At 44.9% G+C, this 16,886-nt stretch overlaps 1 protein-coding gene across 1 annotated transcript in view; it reads left to right on the forward strand.

Moving 5' to 3' along the window:
- Positions 1 to 919: 919 nt before the first annotated feature.
- LOC147461747 (uncharacterized) overlaps positions 920 to 16,886 on the forward strand; it is a 39,866-nt gene continuing 23,899 nt past the window's right edge. The window contains exons 1-3 of the mRNA XM_086509209.1: positions 920 to 1,431; positions 2,288 to 2,371; positions 2,461 to 2,537. Of these exons, the coding sequence (XP_086365335.1) occupies positions 1,315 to 1,431; positions 2,288 to 2,371; positions 2,461 to 2,537 (278 nt within the window). The 5' untranslated portion in view covers positions 920 to 1,314. The remainder of the gene's footprint in view (positions 1,432 to 2,287; positions 2,372 to 2,460; positions 2,538 to 16,886) is intronic.

Consider the following 16,886-nt stretch of genomic DNA (forward strand, 5'->3'; position numbering starts at 1 on the left):
TCTTAAAGCAAGAGCTTGGGTTGATTCGTCATTACAAGATTTACTTGAGCTGGGTTCAAAAAATAGATTTAAGAGAAGTTTGTGGAGCTCCAGCGCAATATCTTGATCCTGTTGAAATAGCACGACTTAGAGTGCTATGCAAATATGTTCATGAGCCTTTTGGCAATAATGTGAACTGTTTTTTTTATTTTATAAATATGTCTCTTTAGTCATGTGCTTTTATGTAATATCTCTCTCTCTCTCTCTCTCTCTCTCTCTCTCTCTCTCTGTGCAAGAGGGGTTAAATGTACCAGGAGTAGTTTAAAGGGGCCAAAGACAGAAAGTGTCGATCGTGTGTGTGTCATGGAGAAATGTATAAAGATGCACACACACACAAACACATACAGAGTGAGGTGGTAAGAGGGAGCGAGGCCCGCCAGTAGGCAGGACGTGCGAGCTAGTTGTATCTATTTTGGTTGGATCATTCAAGATTTCTAATCTTTTTCTGTTTTTGACAATTGACATTTGTTTTTACGTGCTTAGCATGTAATTTATCACAAATTACCTTGCAAAAAAAGGCAATTATGTTTAAAGATAATGAAGCAATTCATCTCCAAAGCCTACATAACCAACTCAAAGTCTAGATTTAGTTATGAAAAGCTACAAATTTTTTTATCTTTGGAGAAATTTAATCTCACAACTAAGGGTATCTCATGAATTTTGGAAAAGTTGAAGGGTATTTTGGGAATTTATGACAAAGTATTGGAGGTATTTTAGGAATTTTTGAAATCTGAGGGGTATTTTGGGAATTTCCACAAATTAGAGGGCTATTTTGGTAATTTTCCCTATAATTTATATTTATGAGTCTTGTACATTTTTCATTTTTGGTTTGAAGATACGAAGCGATGCCTTGCAAATTTTTTCCCGCTTCAGCACCATCACCTGCTTTGCTCGCCATTTTTTCGAAACAAAAATTCTCCTCAACAACAAAATCGAGTTTAACAAGCTAGCATCGCAGTGTGTTAGGCATCTCTCTCTCTCTCTCTCTCTCTCACACACACACACACACACACACACACACACACACACACACACACACACACACACACACACACACACACACACACACACACACACACAGGACATGCAGTGTTTGAATGCTACAGTTTCAGTCTCCATTTGTGATACTCCTCTGCCTAAAGGAGGTCCTGCTATGGCCGCCAGTTTATGTCCTACACCCATCAGAGGGTTTCTTCACATGGCTTGTACATTTTTGGGTCGTCTCCGATATCAAGATGTTAATTGTGGCTGACAGAGGATCAGGGGAGTACCAGGATGTCCATGGGTACATCTTCAGATGTTTCCATCAGTTATGCCCAGCTTTTCTCCTTCCAAGTCAGCTATGCCAGTGCATTTGTGCGCAGCAACTCCTTCACATCTGCAGATGACAAGGTAAGCAACCTTGCTTACAATCTACATGAGCACATCATCACATACATTGCACATTTGCAATTATGCTAAAGCATTTTATCAGAGATTGTGCGTACGCATGCCACCAAAGACGGTTGGACACGTCCCGCCAGCCATATCTATTCATTAAAGTGTTTGCACACTCAGGAGTAAACACATTACGCCAGAACTCTGCGTTGTTACACAAGCATTTGATCAAAGATACAAACTTTATCAATTGCTCGTCAACTCTGAATTTTGTGCTTTTTTCTCCTAGAAATAAATACTCATTTTACGGTTATACTACTTTTTGATTATGTGTGAATCTGTTCGGAAAACTTTTGGGAGTGTCTATGTTTTGACACATAAGTTTATCCTAGCTTTAATATTAGAAGGAAACAAAGCGGTTCATTTATGTCATGCAATTGATTGGGGAACCTGAAAAAAAAGTAGCTCCACTACATTTAAATTACACACTTCAAAGCAGTATCCTGTTAAGAAGGCGACACCATACTTTTGTTTTTTTAATGTTCACCACACATTGAAAATTATGGAAAAGCATTGTGTCAGAAGGTATGTCTATGGTGTATTCATGCACGAGCCTTGTTTTTCCACTTGAATTTGTGGCCACAGGCTGACTGCCAACATCGCATTTCATCAGTGTACCTTTGGATGGTTGCGCACACTAGACATGCTTGCGTAGCAGTTCATGCATATAAAAGCGTAGTACTGTTCAGTCCCTCCCAGACTGAAAAGGACCCACATAAACATAGATGATTTAAGTTAAACAATATTGAGGTTGTCTTGGGAGTCAAATTTGTAGCTAATTAGCTTTTGCAATAATAATTTTATTGTTCAGAAAGGAGATTATAGGCAAGGAATTTTGGAAGTTGACTTTTACGTGGAAACACTCTTTATTCAAGATAGAGACCGGGTTTTGATGGTGTGTATCATGGTCTTAATTAATTACATCATCCAAGAATATGGAAACCTTACTGTGGGATGTTCTTGATAATGTGAATTATTTGACAGTCTCAATCTTTCTCCACATTGAGGAACCATGTTGATGCAGATTACCTCGATGGTTGCAGCTTATCGATAAAATTTGAGTAAAGCTCTTGCTATATGTGTATCTTATGGTCTTGTTTGTGTGTTCGTGTGTGTGTGTGTGTGTGTGTGTGAGAGAGAGAGAGAGAGAGAGAGAGAGAGAGAGAGAGAGAGAGAGAGAGAGAGAGAGAGAGAGAGAAATGAAATGAAATGTTATATTAACGTCTTCAAAAGGCCATAATGACCTATGAGACCCGAAAGTTACAAAGTGGTGGATCTGATACAAAGTCAGAGTAACAAAATAACCTAACAACAGTACAAAACAAAGATATATACTATGGGGTCTTAAGTTGATCGATGTGAACCAAGCAAAAGACTAAGCAAAAAATGGGCGGCTTGTTGGGATAGCTGAATCACAAGAGATCTAGCATCGGTTGTTGGCGAATCTCATCAATTTCCTCCATGGTTAGTAGTCTGACCGGGCGTCGTGCATGCCTGGCCAGCGTGCTCCGAATTTTCTGTCGTAGCCTCCGTCGATGCTGTGTAGTTCTTCGCAGTCGCGGGCGCTTGGATTTCCCCAGTTCAATCGCTCGGTCAATCAGTGTGCCTCTGGTGTGAGACGAGGGGGAGCTTTTGTAACCGGCCTGTTCAATCCAAAAAGGGCGGTAGACTTTACTTCAAACCTTGATGTAGCTTTCACCCATTATTAGTCGTCTATTTTACCTGTACTTTCAAGACACAACAAAGGGGAGAGGGATACAGGCTGCTAGGTTGCACCTGTATGAGTAGACGGACACCAGATTGGCCCCTAACTTAGGCGCCCCTTTCGGTATTTCTTTATTGTTCAAAAGAGGGAAATAAACGCTGTGGTTTCCTACAAGCTGCCCCGCACAAACTCGGCTGAATTTCCACTGTTCCAACCCGATTTCGGCAGCATAACTGTACTAGAACCCTTCACAGTCAGTATTCCCACGCATTGGCCGACTTTCCCAACGCATACGCGCACTTTGCAAAACCTGGCGAGAATCTGCAGCAGGCTGAATTCTCTGTTTTCAGCCCCGAAAATGTGCCAGATCACCTGTACAGCGGTCCCCTTGCGTCCCCGAACCTCCTGGGGGTATTAGGGTCTGTTTAGGGCCAAAACCCTAAACCTGCAAAAATACACAGCAGGCTGTAATTCATTGTTTCGGGCTCCGTTTCGCGTGCCGGTCACATCCGTAGCAAGTCCTCGAGCTCCCGCACGTGTAGGGCTACTTGCCCTTTGAATCGGACGAGATTTCTGGCGTGAAACCTCTCCGAATTCACCTGTACCTGCGGGGGGATTAGCCGCTAGCTAATCCAGTACCTGTGCAAGAGGCTCTTGCCTCGGCAATCGCGCATGAACCCACACAACTGTACATTGGTCAAATGAAGAGCCCACTAGAGGGGCATAACATACTGCCAAAGGGGAGAGAGAGGGCAGTGCGTAGCGTGCAGGGCATCACTCCTGGCACCGCACTGTGCATAAGAGGAAAAGCAAGCACTCCATAGCTCTTAACCTGTGACAAATCTGAAAATGAGACTCTCCCCCTCCTAAATTCAGCGCCACTTCTTGATGCATGAGGCAAGTGCACCAGAAGGTGCCACTTGGCACATTTACAAGCATTTTCTCGTTTCGGGGTTGCTGTCTAAAAATATCCCAACTGGTTGCCCAGTTGACTTCACGGCAGAGTAAGAAAATGTTCCCCTTGTCATTCCGGTGGTAATGACGTCAACACATTTTCAGGTCCCAAAATAGCAGTTCCCTAAATTTTAGGAGATGCTGCCATTGTATCTTTCTAGGTCATCCGACCCTCTTTGTACACTGCGGCCACATCCAGAACTGAAATGTAGCCTCTGTAGCAAAGGATTCCACTTTGGCTAGTCAATGACTCCACTTGGCTAACCATAGTCCTTGTCCAACCTTAGTGCTCTCTTGCCCTCAGGCCTGGACTCCCTCTGGACAGTTCCACACTAGATATGCAATGCAGGGCAGTTAGATTTCCCGAGGGGTGTTTCCAAAAAGTGAAAGTAAATAGATAATAAGAAAGAAATCAACAAAAAGGATAGATAGTAGTCACACGCTGGTGACATACCCCCCTCTTGAAATCTCAAACGTCCTCGTTTGCATCTATGTCGTACATGCTTACTGTCAACACTGATGTATTCAACACCTGTCGACACATTTACGACACATACATGCTCATTGTCAACCCTGGTGTATTCAACACCTCGTCGACTCATGTATTGCCTGCGTGTGAACCCTGTCCCAATGACATAGTGGTAGCTTCGCACTTTGCCATTGCTTTGAGTCACTAACTTTCCAATGACAAAATGGTAGCTGCACATTTTGCCACTGTCTTATAGTACACGTTGGATCCCGTAACACTTTCGAGCATACCCAAACCGACAGTTTAAGAATGCAGTTACACATGTACTCTTCAATAGAAGGAATCGCTGTATCCTTGACAAACTGACAAGAAATACTCACTTCTATAGCACTAACCAAACTTTTGGACATTCCATAAGAGCAATTGCCAAACTGACAATCTGTACAGCTCTAACATTCATGTAACAGGTATTTCATTTGAGCTCACTTTAAATACCATGTACATCATTTGTTTCAGAAGCCATTGTCACACTGACAATCCATGTAGCTTTGAAACTCAAGGGGTCAAGGTAGGTTGCAAATCGAAGGCTTCCAGGTAAAGTGATAACACAGTTGGTGACTCTGCAAGTTCACCTTCTTCCATCCACTTAGCATCCATTGGTGGATAGTTTCTGAACTTTACCAAGTAACGCCTAGCAACCTTGCCTTTCACTTTCCTTTCTTTGTGTGCCAAAATCTGTTCAGGGACCAAGATCTCGTCAAGTTCCTCGACTTCCGGCTGATCTTCAGCTGGCATATCTTCTGGCACATCACCCACATAGGGTCTGAGAAGACTCACATGAAACGCATTGTGAATCTTCCAACTGTCAGGCAATTTCAGCCTATATGCAACATCACTGATTATGTCGCACACTTGAAAAGGCCCATAGTAACGCATGCTGAGCTTTGGAAACAGTCTTTCCTTGCCCTTCATCTTCTTTAACCTTGCCTTTTCAAAGCGTAAAAGCACCCAATCACCAAGTGAATATACCACTTCACGACGGTGACGATCAGCTGCTTTCTTTTGCTTTGCCTGAGTCCTTTCTAAGGCCACTTTGACCTTCTTGTACATTTCATCCATGTCCTGAACATACTTATCTGCTTCAAATATCTTGTCCTTTGTATGCAGTATGGGAGGAACTTTCTTGCCACCTTCAACTATCTCAAAAGATGCCTTGCCAGTTGATGAATGCACTGTATTATTGTATGCATACTCCACCAATGGCAAATACTGCTCCCACTTTCCTTTATGCTCTGACACATAGCACTTCAGCAGATTTAGGACAGTAGAATTTGCCTCTTCTGACTGCCCATCTGTTTGAGGATGAAATGACGAAGAGAATTTGAGCGTGGTGCCCATATTCTCAAACAAGCCTCTCCAGAACAAACTTGTCATGCGTGGATCACGGTCGCTAACAATCGACTGTGGCATGCCATGATACTTGAAAATATTGCTCATAAACAAGCGTGCCATCTGATCTGGCTTTATCTTCTTCCTGACAGGAATAAAATGAGCCTGTTTGCTGAATCTGCAAATAATGGTCCAAATACCATCATTTCCTGTCTGCGTTCTCGGAAGATCAAAGATAAAATCCATAGCAATACTTTCCCATGGTTTATCTGGAATAGGTAGTGGTTGCAATAACCCTGGTGCCTTTTGCCTGTCAAACTTGACCTTTTGGCATATTAGGCATTCTCGCACAAAGGCATCCACATCCCTTCTCAATGTAGGCCAATAGAAGAATGTCTCAACCGCTTTAACTGTAGCATCGATACCACGATGCCCTGCATACGGTGGGACATGACTCTCTTCCATAACTTTGCGTCGCAATGGCTTTGTGACACACAATCTGCCATGCATCATCATGAACCCGTCTTTAAGAAGATAGTGTTCATGACGTTGTCCTTGCATTAGCTGCTCAAAGACCCTTGCAAAATCTTCATCATTTTCATACTATTCTCTCATATCATCAAGTTCATGATGATAAGGAATTGACATAGCTGAAATTTGTGGCTTCCTAGACAAGGCATCAGCCACAACATTCTTCTTGCCTTCCAAATGCACAATCTGAAAATGGAACATGGATAAGATATTTGCCCATCGCATATGCTTCTCAGATAACTTTGTCTGTGTCAAGAAGTATCGCAAGGTCTGATGGTCTGTTTGGACAACAAAGTCTGCACCTAGCAGGTAGTGTTTCCAACTTAAGAGCGCATGAATCACAGCCAGTAACTCTTTCTCATAGACCTGCATGGTCATCTCTGGCCCTTGCAAAATTCTGCTCTCATAGGCTACTACCCTGCCATCTTGCATTAGCACTGCACCAATGCTACTACCACAGGCGTCACACTGGACCACAAATGACTTCCTAAGATCTGGCAACACAATGACTGGATCTGAAGTCATCTTTTCCTTTAAGAGATTAAAAGCTGAAATCTCTTTTTGTGTCCATCTAAAGGTGACTGCCTTCTTTTGAAGAGCATGTAAAGGTGAAGCAATCTCAGCGAAATTTCGGATAAACCTTCTGTAATAGGAGCATAGTCCCAAAAAGCTTCGGACATCATGCACCGTCTTCAAATTTGGCCATGACTTGATCGCTTCAACTTTTGCAGGATCCATTCTGACACCATCCTTTGAGACAATGTGTCCCAGAAAGTGAATCTCTTCCAGAAAAAACTCACTTTTCTTTGCATTGATGAGCAACCTATGACTGCGTAGCTCTTTGAACACAATGGCCAAGTGATGCCTATGCTCCTCTTCATTCTTTGAGTAGACTATCGTGTCATCAAATAATGTACCAACAAACTGCTGGTGTGGACGGAAAATTCAGTCCATCATCCTATTGAACGTAGCAGGAGCATTTGTGAGACCAAAGGGCATCACTAAAAATTCGTAAAGGCCAAACGTTGTTCTAAAAGCAGTCTTGTGCACATCCTCTGATCTAATGCGGATCTGATGGTACCCACTCTTTAGATCTATCCTGCTAAACATAGCTGCTCCTTCTAATTTGTCCATAATATCATCAATTCTAGGTATAGGGAACCTATTCTTGATGGTATTCTTGTTCAGTGCACGGTAGTCGATGCACATACGCCATGAGCCATCCTTTTTCTGCACCAACAACACTGGAGAACAGAATGAAGATGAACTGGGCTGAATCAGCCCCTTTTCTAACAACTCCTGTACTTGGCCCATTATCTCTTTCTGCTGAGCCGCACTAACCCTGTACGAAGGCTTATTTGGTGGGCTACTGCCTGGCACCAAATCTATCGCATGGTCCTCGGGTCTCTCTGGCGGTAATTGAGACGGTAATGAATCGGAAAAGCAGTCACTATACTGTTGTAAAAACATTGACCTTTCTTTATCTAGCACATATAAATTTGATTCATCACAATCTGACACTTCACGTGCAAAAACCAAGTACGCAGAAAGATGCTTTTTCATTACAGAAGTAATAGTAGAAGCTGATACAGTAGGAATAGACTCCCCTTTAAGCTTTACATCCAGAATGTGAGTCTTTCCCCTGCTCTGTACAGTGATCTTTTTGTTGTAGGCATCTAGGATTCCTTGTACACGAAACAACCAAGGAATACCTAACAACACATCACATCCGTCCAGTGGCATGATGTAAAATTCTTCAGCATCTACATAGGACTGGATATGTAGACGCAACTTTCCAATGATGGGTGTCAGCCTCTGTATTGCCAGGACATGCCAAACCTGCCTCTGCTGTATACCCCATCTCTTCAGGTCTGATTCCCAACTTTGAAGCCAATTCTGGGGAAATGAAGTTGGCTTTGGCACCTGGATCAAAGAAGATAAGCACTGTTTGATCCCTGACCTTTCCCCATGCTCTACAAAGCTCACTTGCATCTGAATTTGGCTTGTCGCCCACCATATCTGACACTAGACCAGCCATGGGCTTCTTTCCTTTCTTGTCTTCCTTGTCATCAGAATCAGCTGGCCTTTTCTTTGTAGGACAGTTGTAAGCAATGTGGCCAGGCTGCTCACATATAAAGCATTTATTCTCTGTCCTCAGGACCTTCTTTTGCTCTTCTGACTTGCAAGGAAAACGTCTTTTCCATTTCTTTGCTGATTCTTTTTCTGATTCAGCCGTAGCTTTGTCTTTTCCTGCGTTGGCTGACTCCTGAGTCCCTATAGGAGCCTCATTGGGAACGTGCTTCTTGGCTGAATTTTTCTTGCTTGATCTTGCCTTGACGCCAGTGTTAAATTCACAATCTTCTCCCTTGAGCAAACCATTGCCAGTGTTTGCTACCTCGATGAGCTGCGTCAAAGTAGTGACTTTTGTCTTCGTGCAGTATTTTCTCAATCCTTTGGGTAGGCCACAACAGTATTTTTCAATCTGTTCTGTCAATGGCACAAACCTATAGGAAGTTACTGGAAGTAGAGCTTTCCAAAACTTCCGATTGTAATCATCCAGATTTCTGCAAGTGGCAGCATTGAGCTAGTGCCATTCTGTCATGACATCTGCTTCGAAATCATCAGATAACCATGCTGCTGCAAAAATCTGCTTAAAGTAAATCCATGTGGACGGAGCTTGCCCTTGAAGCAATAAAGTTGTCCACCATTGTCCTGCATTCCATGTCAAGAAAGTGGCTGCCTTGCGGACCTTTGAGGCCTCTGTAAAGTTTCCCCCTGCATAGGCCTTGTCAAACTGCTGGAGGAATGAGAGAGCCTTCTTCCTGTCATCAAACCCTGTAAAGGTCGTGAATGTCACACCTTTGCCACCTTCTATGTACGGAGTTGGCCTCTCCAACGGCGTTAAATTGTCATATGGAAGTGACTGAAACATGGGAACACTATTAGGGTTCATCTGTGTTCCTTGGCCACTATTAACTTGACATGGAAACGCCATATTTGGCTGCTGATTTGTAATTCCAGCCATACCAAAATTTGCCTGTGGCATCCCAAATTGGCCCTGAGTGCTCTGAAACCCTGGTTGCATACCCATGACACTGTACATGGGGTTAGGCATCATCGTTTGAGCACCCCCGAACACTGTTCCTGGCGTGTAAAACTGATTTCCAGGTGCATGACCAGCCATGCTCTGGAATACGGATCCACCTCCAAAATAGCCAGGGTGTACTGAAGGTGGTGGGAAGACCTGTTGCATAGCCTGTAGGTTGCTTCCCTGTCCATTAGAACCAGCTATAGGCTGCTGAAAGGTGGCGGGCTGAACTGGTACAGCTTGAAATACTGGCATCTCAGCCACCTGTTCTTGCACCTTAGGCATAGGTTGTGGAGACTGCATGTTCTCCGTCAAGTGTACAGGTGTTTCCATTGACTGTGCGGTATGAATCACCTGTGCTCGAGCCTTAACAGGCTTTTGAATATGATCCAGTGACCCAACTTGCTGAGACGGAATAGGAGGTTGCAGAAAGGCTAAAAACCTCGGGTTCTGCATTACTTGTGTGAACATAGCCACAGCAGTAGCCAACTGGGTCCTGAATATATCGTCATCTGTCTGTGGTGGTCTTGAGGACTCACCCACTTCATGTGTCTGTTGACCCTGTGAAGAGGAAACCTCTTCAGTCACATCATCTGGTCTGTCAGCCATAATTGCAATTCCCTGTGTCTGGTCTATGATCCCCTGTGTCTTCAAGCCCAAAACTGACCAAGGCTCACTTCTATGGGAAAAAGTGATTTAATCCCGTCGATGGAACCATGTAACCGGCCTGTTCAATCCAAAAAGGGCGGTAGACTTTACTTCAAACCTTGATGTAGCTTTCACCCATTATTAGTCGTCTATTTTACCTGTACTTTCAAGACACAACAAAGGGGAGAGGGATACAGGCTGCTAGATTGCACCTGTATGAGTAGACGGACACCAGATTGGCCCCTAACTTAGGCGCCCCTTTCGGTATTTCTTTATTGTTCAAAAGAGGGAAATAAACGCTGTGGTTTCCTACAAGCTGCCCCGCACAAACTCGGCTGAATTTCCACTGTTCCAACCCGATTTCGGCAGCATAACTGTACTAGAACCCTTCACAGTCAGTATTCCCACGCATTGGCCGACTTTCCCAACGCATACGCGCACTTTGCAAAACCTGGCGAGAATCTGCAGCAGGCTGAATTCTCTGTTTTCAGCCCCGAAAATGTGCCAGATCACCTGTACAGCGGTCCCCTTGCGTCCCCGAACCTCCTGGGGGTATTAGGGTCTGTTTAGGGCCAAAACCCTAAACCTGCAAAAATACACAGCAGGCTGTAATTCATTGTTTCGGGCTCCGTTTCGCGTGCCGGTCACATCCGTAGCAAGTCCTCGAGCTCCCGCACGTGTAGGGCTACTTGCCCTTTGAATCGGACGAGATTTCTGGCGTGAAACCTCTCCGAATTCACCTGTACCTGCGGGGGGATTAGCCGCTAGCTAATCCAGTACCTGTGCAAGAGGCTCTTGCCTCGGCAATCGCGCATGAACCCACACAACTGTACATTGGTCAAATGAAGAGCCCACTAGAGGGGCATAACATACTGCCAAAGGGGAGAGAGAGGGCAGTGCGTAGCGTGCAGGGCATCACTCCTGGCACCGCACTGTGCATAAGAGGGAAAGCAAGCACTCCATAGCTCTTAACCTGTGACAAATCTGAAAATGAGGCTCTCCCCCTCCTAAATTCAGCGCCACTTCTTGATGCATGAGGCAAGTGCACCAGAAGGTGCCACTTGGCACATTTATAAGCATTTTCCCGTTTCGGGGTTGCCGTCTAAAAATATCCCAACCGGCTGCCCAGTTGACTTCACGGCAGAGTAAGAAAATGTTCCCCTTGTCATTCCGGCGGTAATGACGTCAACACATTTTTAGGTCCCAAAATAGCAGTTCCCTAAATTTTAGGAGATGCTGCCATTGTATCTTTCTAGGTCATCCGACCCTCTTTGTACACTGCGGCCACATCCAGAACTGAAATGTAGCCTCTGTAGCAAAGGATTCCACTTTGGCTAGTCAATGACCCCACTTGGCTAACCATAGTCCTTGTCCAACCTTAGTGCTCTCTTGCCCTCAGGCCTGGACTCCCTTTGGACAGTTCCGCACTAGCTATGCAATGCAGGACAGTTAGATTTCCCGAGGGGTGTTTCCAAAAAGTGAAAGTAAATAGATAATAAGAAAGAAATCAACAAAAAGGATAGATAGTAGTCACACGCTGGTGACACTGGGTCTCGCCACAAAACCATCTTTCGTAAGCTGGAGAAGGTGGTCTTTGTAAAAATCCATCTTCGTGCCCAATTCCTGTGCTGGTTGTATCCATGTCCTTCTGGTGTCTAGCTGGGTCAGGTCTTGGCGTATGAGCTTGGTGATCTCTGACTGTGTAAGGGTGAGAGATGGTGCATCCAACGAGTAATGGAATGGTGGCATCCGGTCTATGCTGAACCCATGTGCCTGAAACCATGATGTCATCTCCCCATACCAGCATGTTGTATCTCCTTGTATGGCTAATTGTCGAGAGGATTCAAGTGCTATGCGAGCATGTCTGTCTCTAGGAAGTTCCCATGTGCGGTTTATGAAGGAGACCGATCTGGTGAGCGCCTCCACCACCAGTGGGGGGGCCGCTAGCTCTGCTCGGATAATGGCCCGTGGTACTGATGCCTTGGCTCTAATGAGCCGCGAGATCATAGAGACGAGAGGTTTCTCCATTTTCCCCCATGCGTCTGAGCGACCTGTCCTCCCGTGGTGATCCAGTGAAGGTCCCCATATCTCGGTTCCATAGAGCAATGCTGAAGCCACCAAGGTGTCAAAGAGCTCGAGCTTCGTCCGGGGCTCTTGAAACTGAACCTGCGAACACATCCTCTCCAATATCCCCAATGCAGCGTGGGCTCTAGTAAGTCTGGTTTCTGCTGTTCTTCTGAGTGAGAATGTAGGTCCGCTAAAAACCACTCCAAGGTAAGTGTAAGCGTCTGTGTACTCCACAGTCTCCTGGTCGTATGTGAGTGTAGGTGCTGACCTCCTGATCCACTGTGGGGTGGTATTAAACACCAGAACCTTGGTTTTACCCAGGTTGACAGACAAACCACTTTCGTGGGCAAATGTATGCAGAGCATCCAATTGACGTTGCATTCCCTCTGGGGATTCGGAGATCAACACTATGTCATCAGCATATAACAAAAGTGGAATCCATGTCCCTGCTAACTGAGCACCTTTATCCCCATCGTTGTCAATGTAGTTAGAAATCTCATCCACATACGTACCGAAAAGAGTGGGAGAGAGCGGGCAGCCTTGCTTCACCCCAATAGTGGAGTGAACCGGTGTAGAAAGTCCCTCCGGGGTGCGTACATGCCCTACTATTGATCTGTACAATGCCATGATCCCCCAAATGAGTTCTGTGGGTACTCCCATTTCCTGTAATCTGCGCATCAATCTAGCTCTGGGTACCGTGTCGAAAGCTTTGCGGAAGTCCACAAAGCTACAATAGATCCGTCTCCCATGAGATCTGCCTTCCTCGATGATGGCCCTGAGTGTTAGGATATGGTCAAGAGTAGAGAAGCCTCTCTTGAATCTTGCTTGCCTAGTTGCACGTATTCCTTCCCTCTCTGCCCATCTACTCAGCTGTTGCTCAAGAATGGATGCATACAACCGTGCCAGTGTGTGCCCAATCATAATAGTGCGATAATTTCCAGGCTCCATGGGGTCTCCTGATTTGAAGATAGGTACGATTGTAGATAGGCTCCAAGTGTCCGGTAGGCCCTCACACATGGCACGGTTAAACATAACTACTAGAAGCTCTGCTAGTATGTCTTTGGCATGCATGAAATGCTCAGCTACTAGGCCCTCATGATCATATGCTCTCCCAGTCTTCATCCTGTCAATGGCTTTCTTCACCATCTCAGCAATGAAAAAGACACATGTATGTGGGCATGGGTTGGGGGGGTTGGGGAGGGGCGGCTGTCCAAGTACCGTGTACAAAGATGATGCGTACTGACCCCAGGTCTCTGTGGAGGAAATAGCAGGGGAGGGGGGGGCCTGCTCATGAAAGAGCCGCCACGCCTCACGCGAGTCTTGACTCAAGAATAGCTGATATAGATCCCGCTCGAGTCTAGCCAAAAAAGCCCTCTTCTTCCGCCGCACCAGGCGTCGGAAGTCCATGTGTGATTGTCTGTGAGTGACATCCCCCAATAGCACTTCCCTTTGAAGTCTGGCTCTAGTCTGGCGGCACTCCTCATCATACCAGCTGTTCTGAGGCATGCTTCCAAATCGGCGGCTCTGCTCAGGCTGGGTGTGTGGGTATGCTTCAGCTGCTGCCTCATGTAATGTTTGTGTCAGTATAGTCAAACTTTTAATCATAATCAAACTTTAGCGCTGCCGTCTACTGTGTGTGAGAGAGAAAGAGAGTGAGCGTGAGCTTCATCCTCTCGCTACGCCCGGCTCGCTCAACGCATTGGAGATCCGACTGCACCATTGCTGTAGGCTCGAGGTGAGCTACGCGACGACGCCAAGCATTCCACGCGAGACGAAGCGCACACGCCGACGATCTACGAGCTATTTGTGGCCGTAAGTGTATCAAACGATGTCTGTTTTCTGCGTGCTTGTAGTCTATAGAATCGTGGCGACATAAGCTACGCATAGGTACTCATAAATTTCAGTTTCGGGCACTTTCAAAATTCAGCTCTGTCATCCTACGCGTTTTGCGCATATGGGTTTAGAGTGAAGGTTTTGAGTGTAGAAGCTTAGGGACAGGTGTATCCTAGTGAGGGGATGGTGTTCCTTAAGTTTCGTACGAATCTGGCATGATTAGGTGAGTTACCTTCCGCATGTGTGTATGTGGCTAGGTGGTGTAGTTGAGAGCAGTGAGGTTCTTGATTGTGGTTTAGTTGGCCTTCCAGAGTGTTGTATGTGTAGGATGGTCTCAGCCTGACAAGCTTAATAGATTTCCTCCGTGTGCCTATCGTGTCATCTGTGTCCTCGATTGAGAGAGAGAGAGAGAGAGAGAGAGAGAGAGAGAGAGAGAGAGAGAGAGAGAGAGAGAGAGAGAGAGAGAGAGAGAGAGAGAGATTGAGATTTGGGAATGGCTGTCTATGTTGAGCTCCATGCCCCCCTCTGTAGGGAGAACACCCGAACCATGGATAACTGTCTTAACTTAGTCTCTACCTGTGTAATTGGAGTCAGCCAAAGTAGACGAATCGAAAGGAAAATATACCCGTGGAACTCCAAACCAAATGTGGGAGAACCAAGAAGACTATTTTTCCTATGGAAGAATGCAATGCGCTACTGGGAATTCCATGGATGTTCCAAACACATGGCGTGCTGGATGTGTGCGACAAGACGATCACCCTTCAACATAGGGGCAAAACTCATGTTTTGGATGTAAAGCTTAAAGGGGAGTCTGTCCCTATTGTATCTGCTTCAGCTATCACTTCTATAATCAAAAATCATCTTTTTGTGTACTCGATCTATAATTGTCAGTCAAATTTATCTGAGTTACATAAAGAAAGGTAAGCATTTTTGCTAGAGTTTAATGACTGTTTTTTTGATTCATTACCGTCGCAATTGCCCCGGAGAGGCCTGAGGATCATGCAATATAGACCTTAACAGAGGATGTGCACAAGACTGGATGTGCACAACACTGTATTTAGAATGACATTTGGTCTTTATGAGTTCTTAGTGATGCCGTTTGGTCTTATAAATGCTCCTGCCACGTTCAATAGAATGATGGACCGGATTTTCCGCTCGCATCAGAAGTTTGTTGGCACATTCTTTGACAACATGATAGTCTACTTGAAGAACGAAGAGGAGCATAGGCGTCACTTGACCTTTGTGTTCGAAGAGTTGCACAATCACAGGTTACTTGTCAATCCTAAGAAAAGTGAATTCTTGCTGGAAGAGATCCACTTTCTTGGCATAGTGTCAAAGGATGGTGTCCGAATGGATCTCGCAAAGATTAAAGCTATTAAAACATGGCCAGACTTAAGACTGTCCATGATGTTCGAAGCTTCTTGGGATTGTGTTCATACTACAAAAGGTTTATCAGGAATTTCGCAGAGATAGCTTCACCCCTTCACGCTTTGCAAAAGAAAGAGGTCACTTCCAGATAGACCCAAAAAGAGATTTCAGCTTTTAGTCTCATAAAGGAAAAGTTGACTTCAGATCTCGTGATTGTTTTACCAGATTTCAAGAGTCATTTGTGGTCCAGTGCGACGCATGTGGCAATAGCATCGGAGCAGTGCTAATGCAAGATGGTCGAGTAGTAGCTTATGAGAGCAGAATCTTGCAAGGGCCAGAAAAGACTATGCAAATCTATGAGAAAGAGTTATTGGCCGTCATTCATGCGCTCTCTAGCTGGAAGCACTACCTGTTAGGTGCTGATTTTGTTGTCCAGACAGATCATCAGACCTTGCAATACTTCTTGACACAGTCAAAGCTATCCGAAAAGCATATGGGATGGGCAAACATTCTTTCTATGTTCCACTTCCAGATTATGCATGTGGAAGGCAAGAAGAATGTTGTGGATGATGCGTTATCAAGGAAGCCACAAATTTCAGCTTTGTCAATTCCTTATCATCATGAGCTGGATGACATGAAGGAACTGTATGGTACTGATGAAGATTTTGCAAGGATTTTTGAACAGTTCCAAGAGGGGCAACATCATGAGCACTACCTCCTCAGAGACGGTTTTATGATGATGCATGGCAGACTTTGTGTTACTAAGCCATTGCGACATAAGGTCATGGTAGAAAGTCATGTCCCACCGTATGTAGGGGATCGTGGTATTGATGTGACAGTAAAAGCGGTAGAGACATTCTTTTATTGGCCTACTTTCAGGAGAGATATGGATGCCTTTGTGCGAGCATTTGTGATTGTTAAAAGGTCAAGTTTGACAGGCAAAAGGCACCAGGGTTGTTACAGCCACTACGGATTCCGGATAAGCCATGGGAAAGCATTTCTATGTACTTTATCTTTGATCTTCCAAGAACTCCAATAGGGAATGATAGTATATGGATCATTATTTGCAAGTTCAGCAAGCAGACCCATTTTATTCTTGTCAGAAAGAAGATAAAATCTGTCCAGATGGCACGGTTATTCATGTACAATGTGTTCAAGTACCATGGTATGCCACAATCGATTTTCAATGATTGTGATCCTCGTATGACAAGTTTGTTTTGGAGAGGATTGTTTGAGAACATGGGCACTACGCTCAAGTTCTCGTCTTCATTTCATCCACAACTGATGGGCAGTCAGAAGAGGCTAATTCTACTGTCTTGGATTTGCTGTTCTGCGACTATTGGAAGATTGGTTAGAAG

This window comes from Adiantum capillus-veneris, chromosome 3 (assembly GCF_014529385.1).
Source record: "Adiantum capillus-veneris isolate H3 chromosome 3, ASM1452938v2, whole genome shotgun sequence".
NCBI classification, from domain to species: domain Eukaryota; kingdom Viridiplantae; phylum Streptophyta; class Polypodiopsida; order Polypodiales; family Pteridaceae; genus Adiantum; species Adiantum capillus-veneris.